This window comes from Artemia sp. Qi Xiang Cuo, chromosome 5 (genome assembly GCF_049724085.1).
Source record: "Artemia sp. Qi Xiang Cuo chromosome 5, ASM4972408v1, whole genome shotgun sequence".
NCBI classification, from domain to species: domain Eukaryota; kingdom Metazoa; phylum Arthropoda; class Branchiopoda; order Anostraca; family Artemiidae; genus Artemia; species Artemia sp. Qi Xiang Cuo.
The window spans coordinates 39,516,116-39,538,380 of record NC_142798.1 but is presented as its reverse complement, the minus strand read 5'-3'; the positions used below and the strand labels follow the sequence as shown (position 1 = coordinate 39,538,380).

Genomic DNA, 22,265 nt, shown 5'->3' with positions numbered 1-22,265 from the left:
CTCATATTCAACATCGACGCGGACTTCTCCTTCGGTAAATGGCAGGTTTAATAAAGATTACACAAGTACCGGATCCTAGTGCCCTCCGGTGATTGTAAAAAAACAAAAACAATGGATGTTAATTGGGATGAGAGAGCTGGCTACTACCTGATCATGCTGATGCGAAGTTTGGTGAAATTCTATAATAAACTGCATAATCTGCTGATTAGTTGCACTAAGGAAGTACGGAAAAGAGCTCGCAGAGAAATGCCTAAGAAGCCGTGGGTGACAAAAGGATTGCTCAGATCAATAAATCGAAGGGATTTGCTGTTTAAAAGAAAATGTTACAACCTAGTGATGTTAATGAAAGGATATACAAAAAACCACAGAAATGCATTAAATAGACTTTTGCGAAAAGCAAAAGGAAGCTCATTATAAGAAAAAGTTTGCGTGATGCAGCCGGAAACCCCATTAATAAAACATGGCGGATAATTAAACAGCTCATAAATCCTCCCCACACAGTCGCCCCGGATCAGATTATTGGTCGAGTAGGTGCAGAATTAAGTGACCTGGTCTGATATAGCCCAAGAATTTGTTGACCACTTCCGCCACAGTTGGACATAATGTGGCTGAGGGAGTGAAGAATAGTGGATGGCGACCGCCTCTTCCAACATTACCTTGGAAATAGCGAAGCAGAATTTTCAGTTTACCTGAAAACCGGTGACCGAGAGTGAAGTAAAAGAAATAATTTTCGACATGAAAAATAGTGCAGCTGGTAGTGACATTTTGTCTCTACGGATAATTAAATATCTGTGGCCAGCTATATCGCATGTATTAGTTAACCTAATAAATCTTTGTTTCTAAACAGGGAGTATTTCCATCTTGTTTCAAGTTGGCACGAATTACACCGGTTCATAAGGGGGTGATCACAGTGAGGTAGTAACTATCGCCCGATTTCCGTTTTACCGGTCATGTCAAGACTTGTGGAAAAGTGCTTTTCCCGAGGTTGTACCATTATTTAGAGTGCCATTCAATACTAACATCCACCCAGCTAGGTCTCAGAAATGGACGCACGACCGAACAAGCTGTGGCTTATCTCTGTGGTGTTGTGAACACTGCCCTGGACCTTGGTTTTAAAGTGTCTACCATCTTTTTGGACATTATAAAAGCTTTCGACACTGTAGACCATGGTATATTGCTTGAAAAATGTGAATTTTATGGGATTAGAGGGCCTGCTCTTGATTTCCTACGTAGTTTTTTGTCTAATAGGCAGCAGTATGTGCGAATAAATGGATCTACTTCTTCCGTTGTAGATATGAAATGTGTGTGCCACAAGGGTCCGTTCTTGGCCCCTTGCTATTTTTGATATTTGTAAATGATCTTGTACTGTCCCTGAAGGATGCGAAAACTAAAAGCGAGCGACATGTTTCACAGTGACAGTGACGTTACAGTACCTCTATTTGCCGATGATACTTCATTGATTTGCATTGCAAAAACAGAACGCCTTTTAGTTGAATTAATGACACAGTGTTTAGATCAAGTGTCTAGCTGGCTAAGAGTTAATAAAATAAAAGTAAACCCATCAAAGAGCAGTTTTGTAATATTTTCGCGGTACATCTAATTACTACCCATGGATCCAAGAAGCGAGCTACCTGGAAGGCAAAGTTAAGCGTGATCAGTGTGTTAGATATTTGGGTATTATGCTAGATGAAACACTATCTTTTAGGAAACATGTTGAAAAGGTGTCAGGAATCCTGTGCCGTAATCTGGGAATACTGCGTAAATTGAAACATGTATTACCCCCTTCTCGTTCTTCGCACTTTTGTATTTTTCTATTATACATCCACATATATTGTATTGCTCATCTATTTGGCTGAGTACGTTTCCCACTCAATTACTAATCGAGTTCGGGAGTGATCCAAAATAACGGAATCCGTGTGTTGACTGGTAAATCAAATCTTGTATCCAAGTTAGAGCTAGATGTCATATTGGGATCGTAGCAGTATTACCTGCCGCAGGCCTTAGAGATTTTTATAGCCTTCAATTTATGTTCAAATATAATAATGAATTATTACCGTCTTGCTTTTCAGGAATGCTAAAAGCTAGATCTACGATTCATGATCATGAAACTCTGCCAAAGGGAAAAATTTACATGCCCCGCTCGTCGGTGTCTGCCAGGTCGACATTCCCGCCTATTTATAGGGGGATTGTGTTGTGGAATGGGGTTAATAAAGAGTTAAGAGAAATAGGGGATCTGAAGGGGAATTTAAAAATAAAATAAAAGGAAACGTTATAAGGGAGAATATGATTTTTAAATTTATTTTTAATTTAAAATTTTAATTTTATTTTTTTTTTTTTTATATTTTATGTACCTGAGAGACAAGTATGGTGATTTTGTGATTGGTGGTAGGAACCGTGCGCGTGCTAGGTCAACGATTTTTCTTTATTTTATTTTTTTTAGGCCTAGGTTGTACATCTGTTGTGAATATGAAATTTTGATATATGCCTACCCTCGGACAACCCGACCCCAGGTTCTTGGGTCGGTAGTGAGTAAAATGTATTGTCCTTGTGTGCGTTAATAAATTACTATTACTATTAAAAAAAAAAAAATGAAACTTGGAACTGGCTTTTCTAAACATCTTTTGTTGCATATAAGGTACAGTTCAAACGCGCTCTCCTTTCGAAGCAGGTTAGCTTGGCAGCTCTGCTCCATTACTTGCATTTTCCCCCATTCTGAAAAATGTCTACAAACTTAGATAAGTCAAAACTTCACATATTTTTTTTTCGTTTTGCAAATTATCTTTTGTGTTTCCCTCAAAACCCATAATTCTCGTCTTGTAAGGACGTGCAGAATTTCTGGGTCCATTATTTCTATTGAAATACAAGTTTCTGTTTACAATTATCATCTATCTAAGCCACCCATTGTCTTCAGTACTTTCCCAATATTATTTTTCTCTTCTTATTTTATTTATTTGACCGCCGTTTTTGATAGTATTTTAAGCTGTTTGGTTTTACTAGTATTTATTGAAAGGTGTTTTATTAATGTCTACTACTAAGTATTTATGGTGTTACTGTCTTTGTAAAGTATTAAATAAAAAAAACAAGTTTTTCTAACTGAAAGTAAGGAGCTATATTAAAACTTAAAACAAACCGAAATTATTCCGTATATGAAAGGGACTGTCGCCTCCTCAACGCCTCGCTCTTCACGCTAAAGTTTTTTATTGTTTTAAAAATAGAGTTGTGAGAAAAAGTCAAAATTTGGCGTCAAGAGCAAGGCGTTGAGGAGGGGACATCCCCTCTCATATACAGAATAATTTCTGTTCGTTTTAAGTTTTAATGTCGCTCCTTACTTTCAGTTAAAAAAACTTTTTTTTCACTTAATTTCTGAACGTTTTTGATTTAATGCTGGTTTTGATTTTGGCTCACCGTACATAAATAATTATTCGTACATTTTTATTCTATATATAAGGGGGTTCGGCCTCTAGTCAATACCTCGCTCTTGTCAATGTCTGCCCTGTCAGAATTAATCTGCCCCTTACGAATTAATTTACGTAACGCACTTCTATATTCGTATATTTTTATTATATATATTAGGGGGTTCGGCCCCAAGTCAATACCTCGCTCTTGTCAATGTCTCGCCCTGTCAATATCTGCTAAAATTCAAATTTTGTACCAATTCTTTAAGAATGACCCCTTAATCACAAAGGCCGTTAATTAGAACAAATAGCTCTTATGAAAGTACTAAAAAAAACTTTAGCGTAAAAAGCGAGGTATTGACTAGGGAGCGAATCCAATCATATACGTAATAATTTCTGTTCGTTTTAAGCTCTGATGCCTTACTTTCAGTTGAAAAACTTTTTTTCTTTATTTAATTTCTGCTCGCTTTTTTTAAATAATGCTAAGAAATCCGGCGCCCCCTTCATAGCAATGACCCTTTCCCCATGGAAAGATCCTCCCACGTAAGCCATGACCCCCCCCCCCTACCAAAAAAAATCCCCCTTAAAACGTCTGTACTTATACTGAAAACGCCTTGACATATAACCAATGCTATATGTCAACATTGGGCAAAGTTCATAACTTGCAGCCCTTCCCCCGGGGAATGTGGGGGATTAAGTCATCCTCAAAGACATAGTTATTATATTTTTCGCCCATGCTGAACAAAATGGCTATCTCAAAATTTTGATCGGGTGACTTTGGGAAAAAATGAGCGTGGGAGGGGGCGTAGTTGCCCTTCGTTTCGTTGGTCATTTAAAAAGGGCACTAGAGCTTATAATTTCCTTTCAAATGAGTCCTTCCGCGATATTCTAGGACCACGGAGTCGATACAATCACCACTGAAAAAAAAGAGAGAAAAACAACAACAAATTAACACGCATCCGTGATCTTTCTTCTGGCAAACAATACAAAATTCCACATTTTTGCAGATAGGAGCTTGAAACCTCCACAGAAGGGTTCTTTGATACGCTGAATCGAATGGTGTGATTTTCATTAAGATTCTATGCATTTTAGGGGATGTTTCTTCCTTTTTTCGAAAATAAGGCAAATTTTCTCTGGCGCGTAACTTTTGATGGGTAACACCAAACTTAATAAAACTTATATACTTGAAATCAGCACAAAAATACGATTCTTTTAATGTATCTATTGGTATCAAGATTCCGTTATTTAGAGTTTCGGTTACTATTGAGCAGGGTCGCTCCTTACTTACAGTTCGTTACCACGAACCGCTTGATATTAACGTATTACTGTTGCAAGTTTTTTTGTTTTTTTTTTCGTTCGCGGTATTTCCTTTTGTTTTGTATAGGAGGGGAGGGAGAGAATAATCTTAACCCCTCCCCCCGCTTAAGGAACAATTTACTGTGGCGTAAGGAATACTGAGATTTGTTTCTTTTCAAGGTCTGTCGTGAGGCAGAATAAACTCCCGGAAAGTGTGTTTCTTGCAACAGCTCCATTGAATACCTTCGAGGAGGCTTAAGCATTTCTTGAAGTATTTAGAATAATTTACTAGAAATAACAACACTTTCATTTTAGAATAGCTCCACAAAATGAATTTCAAAAACATAATACAGCCAATTATAATATTTCGGTCTTTTTCCATATTAATTAAAAAAACTTTTTCAACAAATTAAGTTTTTCAAAGAAAAGTAAAGAACTCCATTCAACAAAAATTGAGCAAAAATAAAATCAAATAATCTATCAAGCGTGGAACTACCGCAAATCATCATCAATAAATAAATGAAACCCAAAACGAAAAGATAATGCAATAACTGACCTATCGAGACTCACAAAGCGAAGAAATTAACACGAGATTTTCTTAAAACCCCTATGCCTTACCAAGGTCGGAAAATAATTTGGACTTTACTGAAAAAAATATAAATGTTTTTACTTTTATCACTTCGATAAATCAAACAATACTAACACTTTGATTACTAAATATCAGTATATGTATATTAAACTGACAATGCACTGTCATTTATATTTTTTCAGTAAAGTGCAAATTAGGTTCTGGCCTTGGGAAGGCATAGGGGTTTTGAGCTCAGCTTATGTTAATTTCTGCTCGTTTTGAGTTTGACTCGGTTATTTATTGTAATTTATGTTCGATTTGGGTTTCATTTATTTATCGATGATGACTTATAGGAGTTTCAGGCTTGGTAGATTATTTGATTTTATTTTTGCTCAATTTTTGTTGAATGGAGTTCTTTACTTTTCTTTGAAAAACTTATTTTGTTGAAAAAGTTTTTTTTTTAATTAATTTCTGTTCGTTTTATATTGACATAGTCTGTTCAAGGAAAAAGAAAATAATACTTTAAATCTTTTCGTTTTTATTAAGACTTTATAGTTTGGCCTGCTATTTGTAAGCTAGAGAAAAATTTTCAATTTTTAACAACATACACCCTTTAAAACATCGAATGAGCTCTTTTTGAAGTTTCTACGATGACGCGTTCTATAAAAATCTTATATGCCCCCAGGGCATAACTTACAACCCTTGCCCTGAGGGCTGTGGGGGAGTGTCCTCCTCAAAAACATAATTTTTATGTGGAAATCCACAACACTGAACAAAATGGCTATCTAAAAATTTTGATTGGACGTGTTAGGGGAAAAGGTGGGGGAGAGAGGGGGGCTAGTTCCCTTCAAATCACTTTATGACTATCGAAAATGGTTCTAGCCCTTTAAAAGTGAAGTTAAATGAGTCCACCTTTAATTTTCTAAGACAAATAATTCAGTAATAACTTATATACATCATGTGAGGAACTTATAACCTTTGCTCAGGCGGCGGTGTAGGGCAAGGCTTGTGAAAAGGTATTATCGCCTGAACTTTAACTTTATGGAACAAAATGGCTATATAAAAATTTCGATTGGGAGTGTTTGGGGGAATGGTGAGCATGGAAAGGGTGTTTGCTGCCTTCAAGTTATTTTCGACTATTAAAAAAGGCACTAGCCATTTCAATTTCGAATCGAATGAGCCATTTTTGAAGTTTCTAACACAAAGCGTTCTATAAAAACTTTATATGCCCCCAGGGCATAACTTACATCCCATGTCCTGAGGGCTGTGAGGGGTTGTCATCCTCAAAGACCTAATTTACAGAACTTAAAACTAAGTTGAATAAAATGGCTATCTCAAAATTTTGATTGGATGTGTTTGGGCTATTGGTGGGCGTGAGAGGGGGGTTAGTTGTCCTCCAATCACTTTCGACTTTTAAAAAGGGAACTAGCCCTTTGAATTTCCAATCGATTGAGCCCTCTTTGAATTTTTTACGACAACACCTTCAATAAAAACCTTATATGCCCCCAGGGCATGACTTACAACCTTGCCCTGAGGGTTGTGGGGGAGTGTCCTCCTCAAAAATATATTTTGTATCTAAAAATCAACTACACTGAACAAATTGGCTATCTCAAAATTTTGAGTGGATGTGTTTGGGGGAATGATGGGCGTGGGGGGGGGGGGCTAGTTGCCCTCCGATCACTTTCGACTATTAAAAAGGGCACTAGCCCTTTGAATTTGAAATTCAATGAGTCTTTTTTGAAGTTTCTACGACAAAGCCTTCTATAAAAACCTTATATGCCCCCAGGGCATAATCCTTTTGCCCTGGCATAATCCAGTTATCCTTAAAGGCATGATTTCCAGAACTTTCAACTACGTTGAACAAAATGGCTATGTCTAAACTTTGATTGAAAATGTTTGGGAAAATGGTGGGCGTGGAGGGGGGTTAATTACTCTCCATCCACTTTCGACTATTAAAAAGGCCATTTTCAATTTCCAATCAAATGAGCCCCTTTTGAAATTTATAAAACAACTTTCTATATAAACCTTATATGCCCCCAGGGCATAACTTACAACCCTTGCACTGAGGGCTCTGAGGGGATTATCATCCTAAAAGACCTAATTTCCAGAACTTTCAACTACGTTGAACAAAATGGATATCTCAAAATTTTGATTTAATATGTTTGGGGAAATGGTGGGCGTGAGAGGAGGGTTAGTTGCCCTTCAATCACTTTCGACTATTAAATGGGCACTAGCCCTTTCAATTTTCAATTGAATGAGTCCTTTTCGATGTTTTTACAACATCGCTTTCTATACAAACCTTACATGCTCCAAGGGCATAACTTACAACCCTTGCCCTGGGGGTTGTGGGGGGAGGGGTTGTCATCCTTAAAAACCCAATTTACAAAAATTTCAACTGCATTAAATAAAATGGCTATTTAATACTTGGATTGGATGTATTTAGAGAAAAGAGGGGCGTCAGAGGGGGCCTGGTTGCCAAGAGATCCCTTTTAACAATTAAAAAAGGTCTTAGCCCTTAGAATATCCAATTGAATGAGCTCTTTTTCAAGCTTCTACGTCGTATACTTCAACAGAAACCCTGTAAGCCACAAGGGTATGACTTAGAACGCTAGCTCTGAAAACTTTGGGGGGAGTGTCCTGCTCAAAGGTATAATTTCCTGAACTTTAAACTGCATGGAACAAAAAGGCTATCTAAATATTTGGATTGGATGTGTTTATGGAAATGGTGGGCGTGGAAGGGGTGATAGTTGCCGTTCAATCACTTTCGACTATTAAAAAGGGCACTAGCCATTTCAATTTCCAATCGAATGAGCCGTTTTTGAAGTTTCTACGACAACGCATTCTATAAAAATCTTATGCCCAACAGGGCATAACTTACAACCCTTGTCCTGAGGGCTGTGAGGAGGTTGTCATCCTCAAAGACCAAATTTAAATAACTTGAAACTACGTTGAATAATGTGGATATCTCAATATTTTTATTGGATGTTTTTCGGGAAAAGGTGGGCATGAGAGGGAGGTTAGTTGCCCTCCTACTACTTTTGACTATTAAAAAGGGCACTATCCCTTTGAATTTTCAATCGAATGAGCCTTTTTTGAAGTTTCTACGACAACACCTTCTATAAAAACCATATATGCCCCAAGGGCATAACACAACCCTTGCCCCGAGGGTTGTGGGGGAGTGTTCTCCTCAAAAATATATTTTCTATTTGGAAATCAACTACGCTGAACAAAATGGCTATCTCACAATTTTCATTGAATGTGTTTGGGGGAATCATGGGCGTAGGGGGGGGGGGGGGTAGTTGCCCTCCAATCACTTTCTACTATTAAAAAGGGCACTAGCTACTCCAATTTCCAATCGAATGAGCCCTTTTCGAAGTTTCTACGACAACATCTTCTATAAAAAACCTTATATGCCCCCAGGGCATAACTTAAAACCCTTGCCCCGAGGGCTGTGGGGGAGTGTCCTCCTCAAAAACATATTTTCTATCTGGAAATCAACCACGCTGAACAAAATGGCTATCTCAAAATTTTGATTGGATGTGTTTAGGGGAATGATGCGCATGGGGGGTGGGGCTAGTTGCCCTCCAATCACTTTCGACTATGAAAAAGGTTACTAGCCCTTCAAATTTCTAATCGAATGAGCCTGTTTTGAAGTTTCTACGACAACGCCTTCTATAAAAAACCTTATATGCCCCCAGGGCACAACTTAAAACCCTTGCCCTGAGGGTTGTGGGGGAGTGTCCTTCTCAAAAACATATTTTCTATCTGGAAACCAACTACGCTGAACAAAATTGCTATCTCAAAATTTTGATTGGATGTGTTTGGGGGAATGATGGGAGTGGCAGGGGGGGGGAGAGTTGCCCTCCAATCATTTTCGACTATGAAAAGGACCCTAGAACTCTCAATTTCCAATCGAATGAGTCCCTTTTGAAGTTTCTACGACGACCCCTTCCATATGAAGTGCCCTGCTCTAAAGGAAAAAATAATTCATAGTACATTGTGCCAAAATTGTTCTTATATACTCTCAAGGCATAACTTAAAACCCTTGCCCCGAGGGTTATGGGGGAGTCTCCTCCTCAAAAAGATATTTTCTATGTGGAAATCAACTACGCTGAACAAAATGGCTATCTCCAAATTTTGATTGGATGTTTTTGGGAGAATGATGGGGGGGGGGGATAGTTGCCCTCCAATCACTTTCGACTATTAAAAAGGGCACTAGCCACTCGAATGAGCACTTTTTGAACTTTCTACGACAACATCTTAGATACGAAGTGCCTGTCGAAAAAAAAAAAAACACATTGTGGCCACATCGTTCTTTACTTAGGCAGCGCTAGCGCGCTGCCTATGATCCTAAACGATTGGACTGAACCATACAAATTCCAAAGCGAACTCATTCAATCTTTCAAGCAATATATACTAATAAAAAAAGGGTTCTTGCCCCCCCCCATGGAAAATAAAGTTTTACAAATTTGAGAATTTTATTTGATTTTTTTTGTTATATTTTCCGTAGGGGGAAGGAATTTTGGTACTTGTGTATTATACGCCACTTACTTAAATTTACGCTGTTTAAAACTCGAGAACAAACTCGTTTCTTCGTTAATTTCTTTCAGCTTAGCATGAGACAAGGCAAAGACAAGTGACAGAATAGATTGGAAATATATAATTTGGGCTACATGAAAGAGGTTGCCTCCTCTTCAAGACCTCGCTCTTTAGGCTAAAGTTTTTCTAAAATTTTAAAACAAAGCTTATTATTCCATTTAAACGGCCATTGTCTTTCGGGAAACGTTCTTAAAGGATTAGGACAATAAGTCAACACTTTAGCGTAAAATGCAAGGTCTTGTGGAAGGGGCAACTCCTTTCATATACATAACAATTTCTGTTCGTTTTAAATTTTGACGTTGCACCTTACTTTCAGTTGAAAAAACTTGTGTATTATACACCACTCCAGTTTACGATGTGTAAAACTCGAGATCAAACCAGTTTCTTTGTTAGTTCCTTCGTTACTTTAGCAACAAATTTGGGTTATATATTTGCACATTAGGGGGGGGGGGGTAAACTATAGCGGGTCTGCATTCAAAATGTGTTAGGTACAATTATTCTGCATATTATTAAGTTGGTTCCTTGGCGTTTGTTTTTTGTAATTTATGTCTAAATATAATTATGCTCCTGAAAAAAAAGAAAAAAAAAAGAATTGTTTTCTGACTTCAAACTATTTTCGACGTAACATCTGAAACTAGATATTCTTTTCTTAGACTACACTGCCGTTCTATGTCGAACAATTCAAATGGGGATAAATCCATTTATTTATACAGTGAGAAAAAACAGGTAGAAACAATCGAAATATCTTGACTTTTGTACCTGTTTTTTTTTCACTGACTAAATAAATGAATTTGGCCCCATTTGAAATTTTCTTTTTTTTCGATTTCAAACTATCCGATCACCTTACCCCCCCCCCCCTTTATGTGCAAATATATAGCCCAAATTATATATTTCCCATCTATTCTGTCACTTGTCTTTGTCTTGTCTCGCGCTAAGCTGAAATAAACAAACAAAGAAGCCGGTTTGTTCTCGAGTTTTACACAGCGTAAACTTGAGTGAGTGGCGTATAATACACAAGCACCAAAATTCCTTCTCTCTACGGAAAATAAAAAATACAAAACTCAAACAAAATAGTCAAATTTGTAAAGCCTTATTTTCCATTGGGGGGGGGGGGTTATCCAGGGGGAGGGGATTTCCCGCGCGGGGTTATTTTCCGTGGGTTTTTTTTCCGCAGGGAGAAGGAATTTTCCGGGGGGGGGGGGGTAAACGCCGGGCACCAAAAAACGAAAAAAAAAGAAAAAAACAACGTCAAAAGGTAAAACGCGACGTTAAATACTTCCAACTTTCCCTATGTTCAAAGGTCATAAGCAAACACGTAAAAGTTAAGGTTATTGTTTTTCCTCAGAGTACCTTAGTAGCACACTAAAATCAAATTAGAAATAGGTCTTCTTCTTCAATTATCTTCACTACTCGTTTTATGGACTTGATCAAATTGTTCTTTAAACGGTTCAATTGATGCATTAAGGATTCCTACAAGTTTTCAAGGTATGCTTTGCTTAGCAATAACGATTATATTTTGCTCTTTGGAACATCATAGAATGGGGACAACTTAAAGAAAAGGTCGTTCCAAGCCAAAAAAGAAATGTCCTCGGATCTCCAGTTTCCGGGAAAAACATCGATCGTTCCTGTTGTTTTCTCCAAGTAATTTCCTAAATCCACGCCGAGAACAAATTATGTCATAATTCACAGCCAAAATTTTGACTAGGTTGTTGGTTTAAGGATTAAAAGATCTTTAAAAGGGGGTGACTCAGAACGTTGGTTTTGTGAACCACAAGAAGTGTGTAACTCTCCTTTTCGACCACGGGCATTCAAATCTTTGCAGAAAACTACCCTGCAAACAGAATTAGCTTGCATACGAAAAAGTTTTTTCTTTTTTTGTCCAGTTTTACTTCAAAATCGACATTTCCTAAATCCTGGTGCTCAAATTCTGTAAATAGAGCTAACGATTGTTCGATACACCCAAAAGGTTCACCCAAAAGGTTCATTTTGATTAAAATTTCTGATAAAAAAAGATGAAAAAAAGAAAAGAAAAAGAACGAGAAAAAAGGAAAACAAGGTAAGAACTTCCTTTTAAGATTTACAGACCCTCAAGAAAAATTTCCAGGATGGTCAAAGTTAAGTAGATTCTCAAAAAGACTTGACATTCTTGAGATTGAAATGATTTGCAGAACTGCTACTACTACTAGCAACTCAATGCAGTACAGAGCTGTCTAAGCAACACAACTATGCACGGTCTTCCTCCACCTTAATCTGTCCAAAGCTTCTCTCTTTACTCCCCTCTTTTGAAGCTACAGTTTCCACTAAATCCTTCCTTATGATTTCTTTCCACCTCATTTGAGGACGACCTGCTTTTCGTTTGGCCCCAGAAGGATGACCAAAAACCACTTTTTCCGTCTATTTGTAATTTTTCATCAGTAAAACGTGGTAGTGCCATCTTAACCTTTCTTTCCTTACTCCCATATAATGTTCGATCGAACCATGTTTTTTGAACAGCTTATTGTTGATATACAACGAGTACCTAAGACTATTCTTTCCACAGTTCCCCTGAAAAATATTTAGCAAATCTTCCTCAGCCTTTTGACGAGCAAACGTTTCAGAGCCATTCTTGACCACTGTCATTACCGTGGATTCCAGTATTCCAATCTTGGTTCGCAGACTCATCCATCAATTCTTCCAAACTTTTATCAGCTATTAAATAAAAACCTGCGCCTTGCAGGGAGCAAAAAAATTAATTTTTTTGAGGATTTTGGGGAAAAGCTCAAGCAAACACAAATCAAGGTTGGAGAGTCATAACACCAGAAGTTCGCCGAAACTAATTTGGTACAAGTCAGTGAAAATGTTTTTCGGTCCTTCCTGGGAGTCCAAATCGACAGTTTTGTGCTAAGCTTGGTCCCAGTCTAGGTTTTGTGAGTATACGAATCCAGTTCCAAGATTAGTGCATGCCACTCCGCCGTAACTTGTTAGTGGTTGATGATTACTAGAAAGAAAGCTTCGGATACTGGTTGACTTTATGAGAATAGTGAGGATAGGTGGGTCCACCTTCTTTTCAGTTCCCAGACTCGATCCCACCATAGGTACCATGTTGTAGAATAATGGGGAGTGGGGAAGGAGGAGGAGCAGAAAAATAGTATTCGAATGTTTTAAATCTGTAACTAAAAACCTATTTTTCTATTATCAATTACATAAATTATGGCTAGAAGGAACGCCGTTAACTTCTCCAGGCCTCGTGAGTTTGCTTTTACTTTTGTTATATACATAACATCTTTGATAATAGTTTTTTTTTACATGGAATAATAAACTATTAAAAGTTCTACAAATCTCTCAATCGATCGATCTGAGGATCTACGTCTACTTTCGTTTGGTCTTTTAGACGTTTCTTCCAAGGATATGGGCAAAACGCATTAAACCCTCTGATTTAATTCGAACAATACCAAACACAATACCGAGAAGAAGTATGCTCTCAATTCCCCTATCGGTAGTTCTTGAAACGGAGACATGAAGGGCATGGGCACGACGAAAGCTAAGTAGAGTGGTAAACTGAAGGATAAAAAGGATTAGATCCAAATGGTAGCGGTAATGACAATATACTCAGACGCAAACCTTTCTAATATCTTCGAGTGTGTGAATTTCAGGTGAAAGTCCGCCATGAACACAGAGGAACTGTTGATTCATCAGGGCAGCTAAAGGTAGGCAATCAAATGCTTCCATACATGCATCGTAAACCCGTTCTGAATATTTAATGCGACCTGAAACAAATAAACCCATTGAGTTAATATGACAGTTAGAAAGGTTTCCTTCAAGCAATTAGCAATGACATACACGTAATCTTGTACCAAAAAATACGCCACTCTAAAGGTAAAAATGGTACATGAGATATTTTGTTACTCTCCAACTTATTTTCATCATCAAACAGAAAGAAAAAAAGAAAACACGCTAATATTAATTAATGAGTCCTGGTTGAACTGTTGAAGTAAGGATGCTAGGGCTGATTTAATTTTATTTAACTTTAGTTTTAATGGTCATATTTTAATGTAAGTTTGTCTTTTAAATTTTCATTTGTGTTATGCTGAGGACGATTCTTGGGCATTGGGTCGAAATATTTATTTAAAGTTCGGAATTCCACTGTCTTACGGAAAGAAATTCCCTATTTGGCTACATGTTTAAGTTGTTTCCTCTGTTGAAAAGTATTACCAGGTGTGGAATTGAAATATTAGTGGCGTTTTTTTTGCGTGGTTGGTTCCGTGGTTTAATCGTGTTTTGCCATTTTTGCGTTTACGACAAAACACGTAACAGCATGTTTTAACAAAACTTCGTTTTTTTGCGAAACACGAAACATCATGTTGCCTGTTCGACTGTCTGTTTCCTCAAACTTGGAACTTGCTCTTTGTGCGTGTTGCGTGTTCGATTGGTAACTATCCAGATAGAAAAAAGTTATCTGTAGATGACAAAAGAAAGGATAAGATGGAAGGGAAGAAAATGGACATAGATCCTGCTGAATATGCGTTTTTGAATAGAGGCCAAGGTGAAACATATGTGTACAAGAAAACAGGCAAGTAAAAAGCTCAGAATTTTTCCACATGTTTCCACAGTTTTGAATATTTTGCCACTTTTCCTAAATTGCGTTTTTAGACGTTCAACCAGGAACATGGACAGAGAACACGAAAGCGACAAAAACTGCGTTTTTGGGCTAGAACATGAAACTTGGAACATGAACCATGAAACACGGAACTTCGAAAAAAAACGCAGCTATTTAGGTCCTGTTTGTATTCTTTTCACTTCTTTTTTTTTAACTAAAATTTTACTCTCATATGTTCATATGCTTTTTTTTCGTTTTATTTTTGCAATTATGTCTATGCAGTTTTAAACGCAACTCCTTAATATGTTAATGCGGTGACTAACAAAGACTACTATTGTCTTTGTTGTGTTTGTTTGTTTTTGTTGGTTTGTATGTCTGAAGTGTTTGTCTTTGTTGGTTTGTATGTCTAAAGTCCCTGTCTTTCTAGATTAGTGTGTCTGAAGTGTTTCTTTCTGTTGGTTTGTATGACTGAAGTATGTGTCTTTGTTAGTGTGTAAGTCTGTAGTGTCTGTCTTTGTTGGTTTGTGTGTCTAAAGTGTTTGTCACTGCTGAATTGTATGACTATAGTGTCTGTGTTTCTATGTTTGTATGTCTTAATTGTTTGTCTTTGTTGGTTTGTATGTCTAAGGTGTCTGTCTTTGTTGGTTTGTATGTCTAAAGCGTTTGTCTTTGTTGGTTTGTATGTCTAAAGTGTTTGTCTTTGTTAGTTTTTATGTCTGAAGTTTCTCTCTTTTTTGGTTTGTACGTCTAAAAGTGACTCTCTTTCTATGTTTGTATGTCTCAAGTGTATGTCTTTTTTGGTTCGTATGTCTAAATTGATTCTCTTTCTCTGTTATTATGTTTGAATTGCTTGTCTTTGTTGGTTTGTACGTTTAAAGTGCGTGTCTTTCTCTGCTTGTAAGTCTGAAGTGTCTATCTTTGTCGGTTTGTATGTCTGAAGTGTCTGTCTTTGTTGGTTCGTATGTCTGAAGTGTCTGTCTTTGTTGGTTTTTATGTCTAAAGTGTTTGTTTTTCTCTGTTTGTATGTCTAAAGTGTTTGTCTTTCTCTGTTTGTATGTCTGAAGTGTTTCGTATGTCTGAAGTGTTTGTCTTTGTTGGTTTGTATGTCCGAAGGGTCTGTCTTTGTTGGTTCGTATGTCTAAAGTGCCTGTCTTTCTCTGTTTGTATGTCTGAAGTCATTGTCTTTGTTGGTTTGTATGTCTAAAGTGACTGCCTTTCTCTGTTTGTATGTGTTAAGTGTTTATCTTTGTTGGTTTGTATGTCTGAAGTGATAGCCTTTGTGTGTTTGTATGTCTTAATTATTTGCCTTTGTTGGTTTGTATGTCTACAGTGCCTGTATTTATCTGTTTGTATGTCTATATTGTTTTGTCTTTCTCTGTTTGTATGTATGAAGTGCATGTATTTCTCTGTTTGTATGTCTAAAGTGCCTGTCTTTCTTGTTTTGTTTGTATGTCTATAGTGTATGTGTTTCTCTGTTTGTATGTCTAAAGTGCCTGTCTTTGTTGGTTTGTATGTCTGAAGTGTCTGTCTTTGTTGGTTTGTTTGTCTAACGTGCTTGTCTTCCTCTGTTTGTATGTCTAAAGTGCATGTCTTTCTCTGCTTGCATGTCTGAAGTGCCTGTCTGTGTTGGTTTGTATGTCTAAAGGGTTTATCTTTCTCTGTTTGTATGTCTAAAGTGTTTGTCTTTCTCTGTTTGTATGTCTAAAGTGTCTGTCTTTGTTGGTTTGTATGTCTAAAGTGCCTGTCTTTGTCTGTTTGTATTTCTAAAGTGTTTGTCTTTGTTGGTTTGTATGTCTGAAGTGTTTGTCTTTGTTGGTTTGTATGTTTGAAGTGTCTGTCTTTGTTGGTTTGTATGTCTGAAGTGTAAGTATTTGTTGGTTTGTATGTCTAAAGTAACTGTATTTATATGTTTATATGTCTGAAGTGTTTGTCTTTGTTGGTTTGTATGTCTGAAGTGTCTGTCATAGTTGGTTTGCATGTCTGAAGTGTCTGTCTTTTTTGGTTTGTATGTCTAAAGTGTCTGTCTTTGTTGGTTTTTATGTCTAAAGTATCTGTCTTTGTTGGTTTGTATGTGTGAAGTGTCTGTCTTTGTTGGTTTGTCTGTGTGAAGTGTCTGTCTTTGTTGGTTTGTATGTCTGAAGTGTCTGTTTTTGTTGGTTTGTATGTCTGAAGTGTTTGTCTTTGTTTGTGTGTATGTCTGAAGTGTCTGTCTTTGTTGGTTTGTATGTCTTTCTCTGTTTGTATGTCTGAAATGTCTGTCTTTGTTGGTGTGTATGTCTGAAGTGTCTGTCTTTCTCTGTCTGCATGTCTAGAGTGTTTGTCTTTCTCTTTTTGTATGTTTGAAGTGTTTGTCTTTGTTGGTTTGTATGTCTGAAGTGTTTGTCATTGTTGGTTTGTATGTCTAAAGTGTTTGTCTTTGTTGGTTTGTGTGTCTGAAGTGTCTGTCTTTGTTGGCTTGTATGCCTATAGTGCCTGTATTTCTCTGTTTGTATGTCTGAAGTGTTTGTCTTTGTTGGTTTGTGTGTCTAAAGTGTCTGTCTTTGTTGGTTTGTATGTCTAAAGTGTTTGTCTTTGTTGGTTTGTATGTCTAAAGTGTGTGTCTTTGTTAGTTTATATGTCTGTAGTGTCTCTGTTTGTTGGTTTGTACGTCTAAAAGTGCCTGTCTTTCTCTGTTTGTATGTCTGAAGTGTCTGTCTTTGTTGGTTTGTTTGTCTGAAGTGCCTGTCTTTCTCTGTTTGTAAGTCTGAAGTGTTTGTCTTTGTTGGTTTGTATGTCTAAAGTGCTTGTCTTTCTCTGCTTGTAAGTCTGAAGTGTCTATCTTTGTCGGTTTGTATGTCTGAAGTGTCTGTCTTTGTTGGTTCGTATTTCTGAAGTGTCTGTCTTTGTTGGTTTGTATGTCTAAAGTGTTTGTTTTTCTCTGTTTGTATGTCTAAAGTGTTTGTCTTTCTCTGTTTGTATGTCTGAAGTGTTTCGTATGTCTGAAGTGTTTGTCTTTGTTGGTTTGTATGTCCGAAGTGTCTGTCTTTGTTGGTTTGTATGTATAAAGTGCCTGTCTTTCTCTGTTTGTATGTCTGAAGTCATTGTCTTTGTTGGTTTGTATGTCTAAAGCGCTTGTCTTTCTCTGATTGTATGTGTGAAGTGTTTGTTTTTGTTGCTTTGTATATCTAAAGTCTCTGTCTTTGAAGCTTTTTATATCTGAAGTGGCTGTCTTTGTTGCTTTGTAGGTTTAAAGGGATTGTCTTTTTCTATTCGTATGTCTGAAGTGTTGTCTTTCTCTGTTTGTATGTCTGAAGTGCTTGTCTTTCTATGTTTGTATGTCTAAAGTGTCTGTTTTTTCTGGTTTGTATGTCTAAAGTGTATGTATTTCTCTGTTTGTATGTCTAAAGTGTCTGTCTTTGTTGGTTTGTATGTCTGAAGTGTCTGTCTTTTTTGGTTTGTTTGTCTAAAGTGCTTGTCTTTCTCTGTTTGTATGTCTAAAGTGCATGTCTTTCTCTGCTTGTATGTCTGAAGTGCCTGTCTGTGTTGGTTTGTATGTCTAAAGTGTTTATCTTTCTCTGTTTGTATGTCTAAAGTGTTTGTCTTTGTCTGTTTGTATGTCTAAAGTGTCTGTCTTTGTTGGTTTGTATGTATAAAGTGCCTGTCTTTGTCTGTTTTTATTTCTAAAGTGTTTGTCTTTGTTTGTTTGCATGTGTCAAACGTCTGTCTTTGTTGCTTTGTATCTCTAATGTTTCTTTCTTTGTTAGGTTGTATGTCTAAACTGTCAATATTTTGTTGTTTATATTTCTAAAGTACTTGTCTTTTTATGTTTGTATGTTTGAATTGCATGTCTTTGTTGGTTTGTATGTCTGAAGTGTATGTCATAGTTGGTTTGTATGTCTGATGTATTTGCCTGTGTTTTTTCATATTTCTGATGTGCTTGACTGTTGGTTTTTGGATGCGAGACACTTGTATTTGTTGGTTTGTAGGGCTTAAGTGTCTTCCTTTGTTGTTTGTATGTCTCTTTAGAGTCTTTCATTGTTGTTTTTGTTTCTGTAATTCCTTTGAATGTAGGTTTATATTTCTAAAGTATCTGTATTTCTTTGTTTGTATGTCAGAAGTGTCTGTCTTTGTTGGTTTGTATGTCTAAAGTGCTAGTCTTTCTCTGTTTGTATGTCTGAAGTGTCTGTCTTTGTTGGTGTGTATGTCTGAAGTGTCTGTCTTTCTCTGTTTGTATGTCTAGAGTGTGTGTCTTTCTCTGTTTGTATGTTTGAAGTGTTTGTCTTTGTTGGTTTGTATGTCTGAAGTGTCTGTCTTTGTTGGTTTGTATATCTAAAGTACCAATCTTTCTCTGTTTTTATGTCTGAAGTGTGTGTCTTTGTTGGTTGGTATGTCTGAAGTGTCTGTCTTTGTTGGTTTTTATGTCTAACGTGCCTGTCTTTCTCTGTTTGTAGGTGGGTGAAAAGGATGAGTACTTCAACTTGTAAATTGGTTCAGGAAGGACATTAAGAAAAGAACTTGTTCTGAAATAATATAATAATGCCTTTTTGAAAAGTATTGCTTGGTGTTGGGGTATGCAAAAAGCCGTAAGGTAAAGTTGTGTGTGGAGAGGATGAGAACTTCAACCTGTGAAATGGTCTTAGGATGGACATTACGTAAAGAACTTGTTCTGAAAAGATATAATAATGCCTTTTTGAAAAGTATTGCTTGTTGTTGGGGTATGCAAAAAGACGTAAGGTAAAGTTATGTGTGAAAAGGATGAGTACTTCAACTTGTAAAATGGGTTTAAGAGGGACATTGCGTAAAGAACTTGTGAAAAGATATAGTAAAGCCTTGGAAAAGTATTGCTTGTTGTTGGGGTGTTCAAAAAGCTGTAAAGTAAAGTTGTGGGTGAAAAGGATGAGTACTTCATCTTGTAAAATGGGTTTAAGAGGGATATTAAGAAAGGAACTCGTTCTGAAGATATAATAAAGCCTTTTAAAATGTGGGGACCCTTCTGTGTCTCAAGTATACAAAAAAAGTATTAAAACAATGGGGGGCTCTTTGGGGGCCTCAGGGGAGGGGGCCCTTTGGGAGCCTGGGGGTAGGGGCCCTTTGGGGGGCCAGGGGGAGGGAGGTCATTTGGGGGCCCAGGGAAGGGGGATCTTTGAGGGCCCCGGGGGGAGGGGGCCCTTTGGGGTTGGGGTAGGGGACCTTACAACACTGTTCAAATGAAACTTGTGTATTATAACGACCACAGAGTTTCACCCCAAATCATCCTCTGAAATGTCTCAAACTGTTTCGCCCAAAAAATCCCTAAAATGTCTCAAACTGTTTCGCCCAAATAATCCCCTAAAGTAATTTCTGCGTGTTCCTTTGTTTCGACATCCCTGCGCTGTTACATTTGAAATTCCCAGGAAACCATTTCCCGCGTAAAATATATTTAATCTGTCTTCATCTCTAAGGTGTTCCTAGCTACATTATTAAGGTTTCGATAGAATTTTAATTTATCTCTCAGACCTAAAGAATTTAAAATTACATATCGCATATACACTGCAAACTAAATGCTTCATCTCTTCCCCTAAGTTAAGCCATGTACATTCCTATTTCCATCTGCTGAACATAGAAACATCTTAAATCTATGTTATCCGAGAGATGAAATGAAGAATCAAGTTGGATGATTAAGACCTCGGAAGAATAATGATTCCTATTTATCGCAAAGGCTCAAGACCAGAGAAGCCATATTTAAAAATAAAATATTAATTTATCTCTGTCACTAAAGACCATTTATCTCTCAGACCTAAAGATCAAAGAAGCCATATTGCTTCTTAATTCCCCTTGTATTATATTAGAATTCCCCGTCAGATTATGTAAATCAATTTTGTCTATGCCCATATATGGAGTCCCGTCCAGAACTCATGATAAGTTGTGGATCAATAATGAATGAATAAATTATGTCCTGTCAGCGTTAGACTCGATTATAGATGGCAGCACACGGTCCCATTCGGACCTCCTAATAGGTTCCTACTACTATTGGTAGTAGTAGTAACAGTCAATATTCTGTCAAATTTTCACCTTCATACGCCATACGCGTAGGCTTAATATTAATAGGATCACAGCGGTAGTGGCTGTAGTAGGAGCAGTAGTAGTAGGTAAATGTTGCCTTTTGGTCAGTTGAACATCCCCTCTTGATACCCCGAAAGTTTCATCTTGATACGGTAAGTCTTTCGAAAAATATTGCTGATATAACCTTTTGACCCCCTTTTCATCTTAATACTCTTAGCCTTACAAGTAGTTGCAATTGAAGTAGTGGTTTAGAAGCAATAGTAGTAGTGTTGCTAATAGCTTGCACATAGTGTGTTTGGATTTAGTTCAAATTCCCCCTCAATATTCTGTCAAATTTTCACCTTTATACGCCATACGCTTAATAGTAATAGTATCATGGTAGTAGTGGTAGTAGTAGGAGCAGTAGTAGCAGGTAAATGTTGCCTTTTAATCAGTTGAACATTCCCCTCATGATGCCATAGAAGTTTCATCTTGATACGGTAAGATGTTCCAAAAATATTGCTGATATGCATGTATTAGGAATCTCTATGCACATAATATGTGTCGATTTAGTTCAACTTTCCTCTCAACGTTTCCTCAGATTAAATAACTAAAACAAGTTTTTTTTAACTGAAAGTAAGGAGCGATATTAAAACTTAAAACGAACAGAAATTATTCCGTATATGAAAGGGGCTGTCCCCTCCTCAATGTCTCGCTCTTTAGGCTAAAGTTTGACTCTCTCTCACAACTCTGTTGTTTTTAAATAATAAAAAACTTTAGCGTAAAGAGCGAAACGTTGAGAGGGGACAGCCCCTTTCATATACGGAATAATTTCTGTTCGTTTTAAGTTTTAATATCACTCCTTACTTTCAGTTAAAAAAAACTTGTTTTTTTTATTTAATTTTTGAACGTTTTGAATCAATACAGGTTTTAATTTTGGCTCACCGTAGATGAATAATTAAAACAAAATTTGCATATTAATTTTACTTTTATTTGGTTAAATACTACTACTACTAACAACTCACCACAGCACCAAGCCACCTGAGGCTGACACAGCTACGCACGCTCCTCCTCCACCCCAATCTATTCAAAACCTCCCTTTTTAGACCCGCCAACAAAGTTCCCATTTCCTTTAAATCTTTCTTTATGACGTCCTCCCACCCCAGACGAGGACGACCTTCTTTCCGTTTAGCCCTAGACGGTTGGCCGAAAAGAACAATCTTCGGCAATCTGTCATTCTTCATCCGCACAACGTGCCCATGCCACCTCAACCTTTCTTTCATTATAGCCCTAGAGAGCGATATTGAACCACATTTTTCGTATAGCCTATTGTTTGAAATACGGTCAGTCAGCCGGGTACCCAGAACAATCCTTAACTTTCTCGAAAGTTGTTTAATTTTATTTACGAACGTTTTTATTAGTAATAAATATGCGTAACTTACGAATTAACATACGCAACGAACTTCTATATTCATATATTTTTAATACGTATATTAGGGGGTTCGTCCCCTAAGTCAATACCTCGCTCTTTACGCTAAAGTTCAAATTTTATTCCAATTCTTTAAAAATGACCCGTTAATCACAAAAACCGTTAATTAGAGTAAATAGCTCTTACGAAAGTACTAAAAAAAAAAATCTTTGGCTTAACCAGCGAGGTAATGACTAGGCGGCGAACCCAATCATATACGTAATAATTTCTTTTCGTTTTAAGTTTTGGTGTTGCTCCTTACTTTCAGTTGAAAAACTTTTTTTTATTTAATTTCTGATCGTTTTTTCTGACTCTTCATAGCAATGTCCCTTCCCCCATGAAAATATTCTCCCACATAACCCC

The 22,265-nt window shown here is 37.0% G+C and overlaps 1 protein-coding gene across 1 annotated transcript in view; it reads right to left on the bottom strand.

Annotated features, from left to right (window-relative positions):
* LOC148952125 (serine/threonine-protein phosphatase 2B catalytic subunit 2-like) overlaps window positions 1-22,265 on the bottom strand; it is a 135,115-nt gene that overhangs the window by 68,352 nt on the left and 44,498 nt on the right. The window contains exon 5 of the mRNA XM_089088852.1: window positions 13,459-13,604. Within this exon, the coding sequence (XP_088944978.1) occupies window positions 13,459-13,604 (146 nt within the window). The remainder of the gene's footprint in view (window positions 1-13,458; window positions 13,605-22,265) is intronic.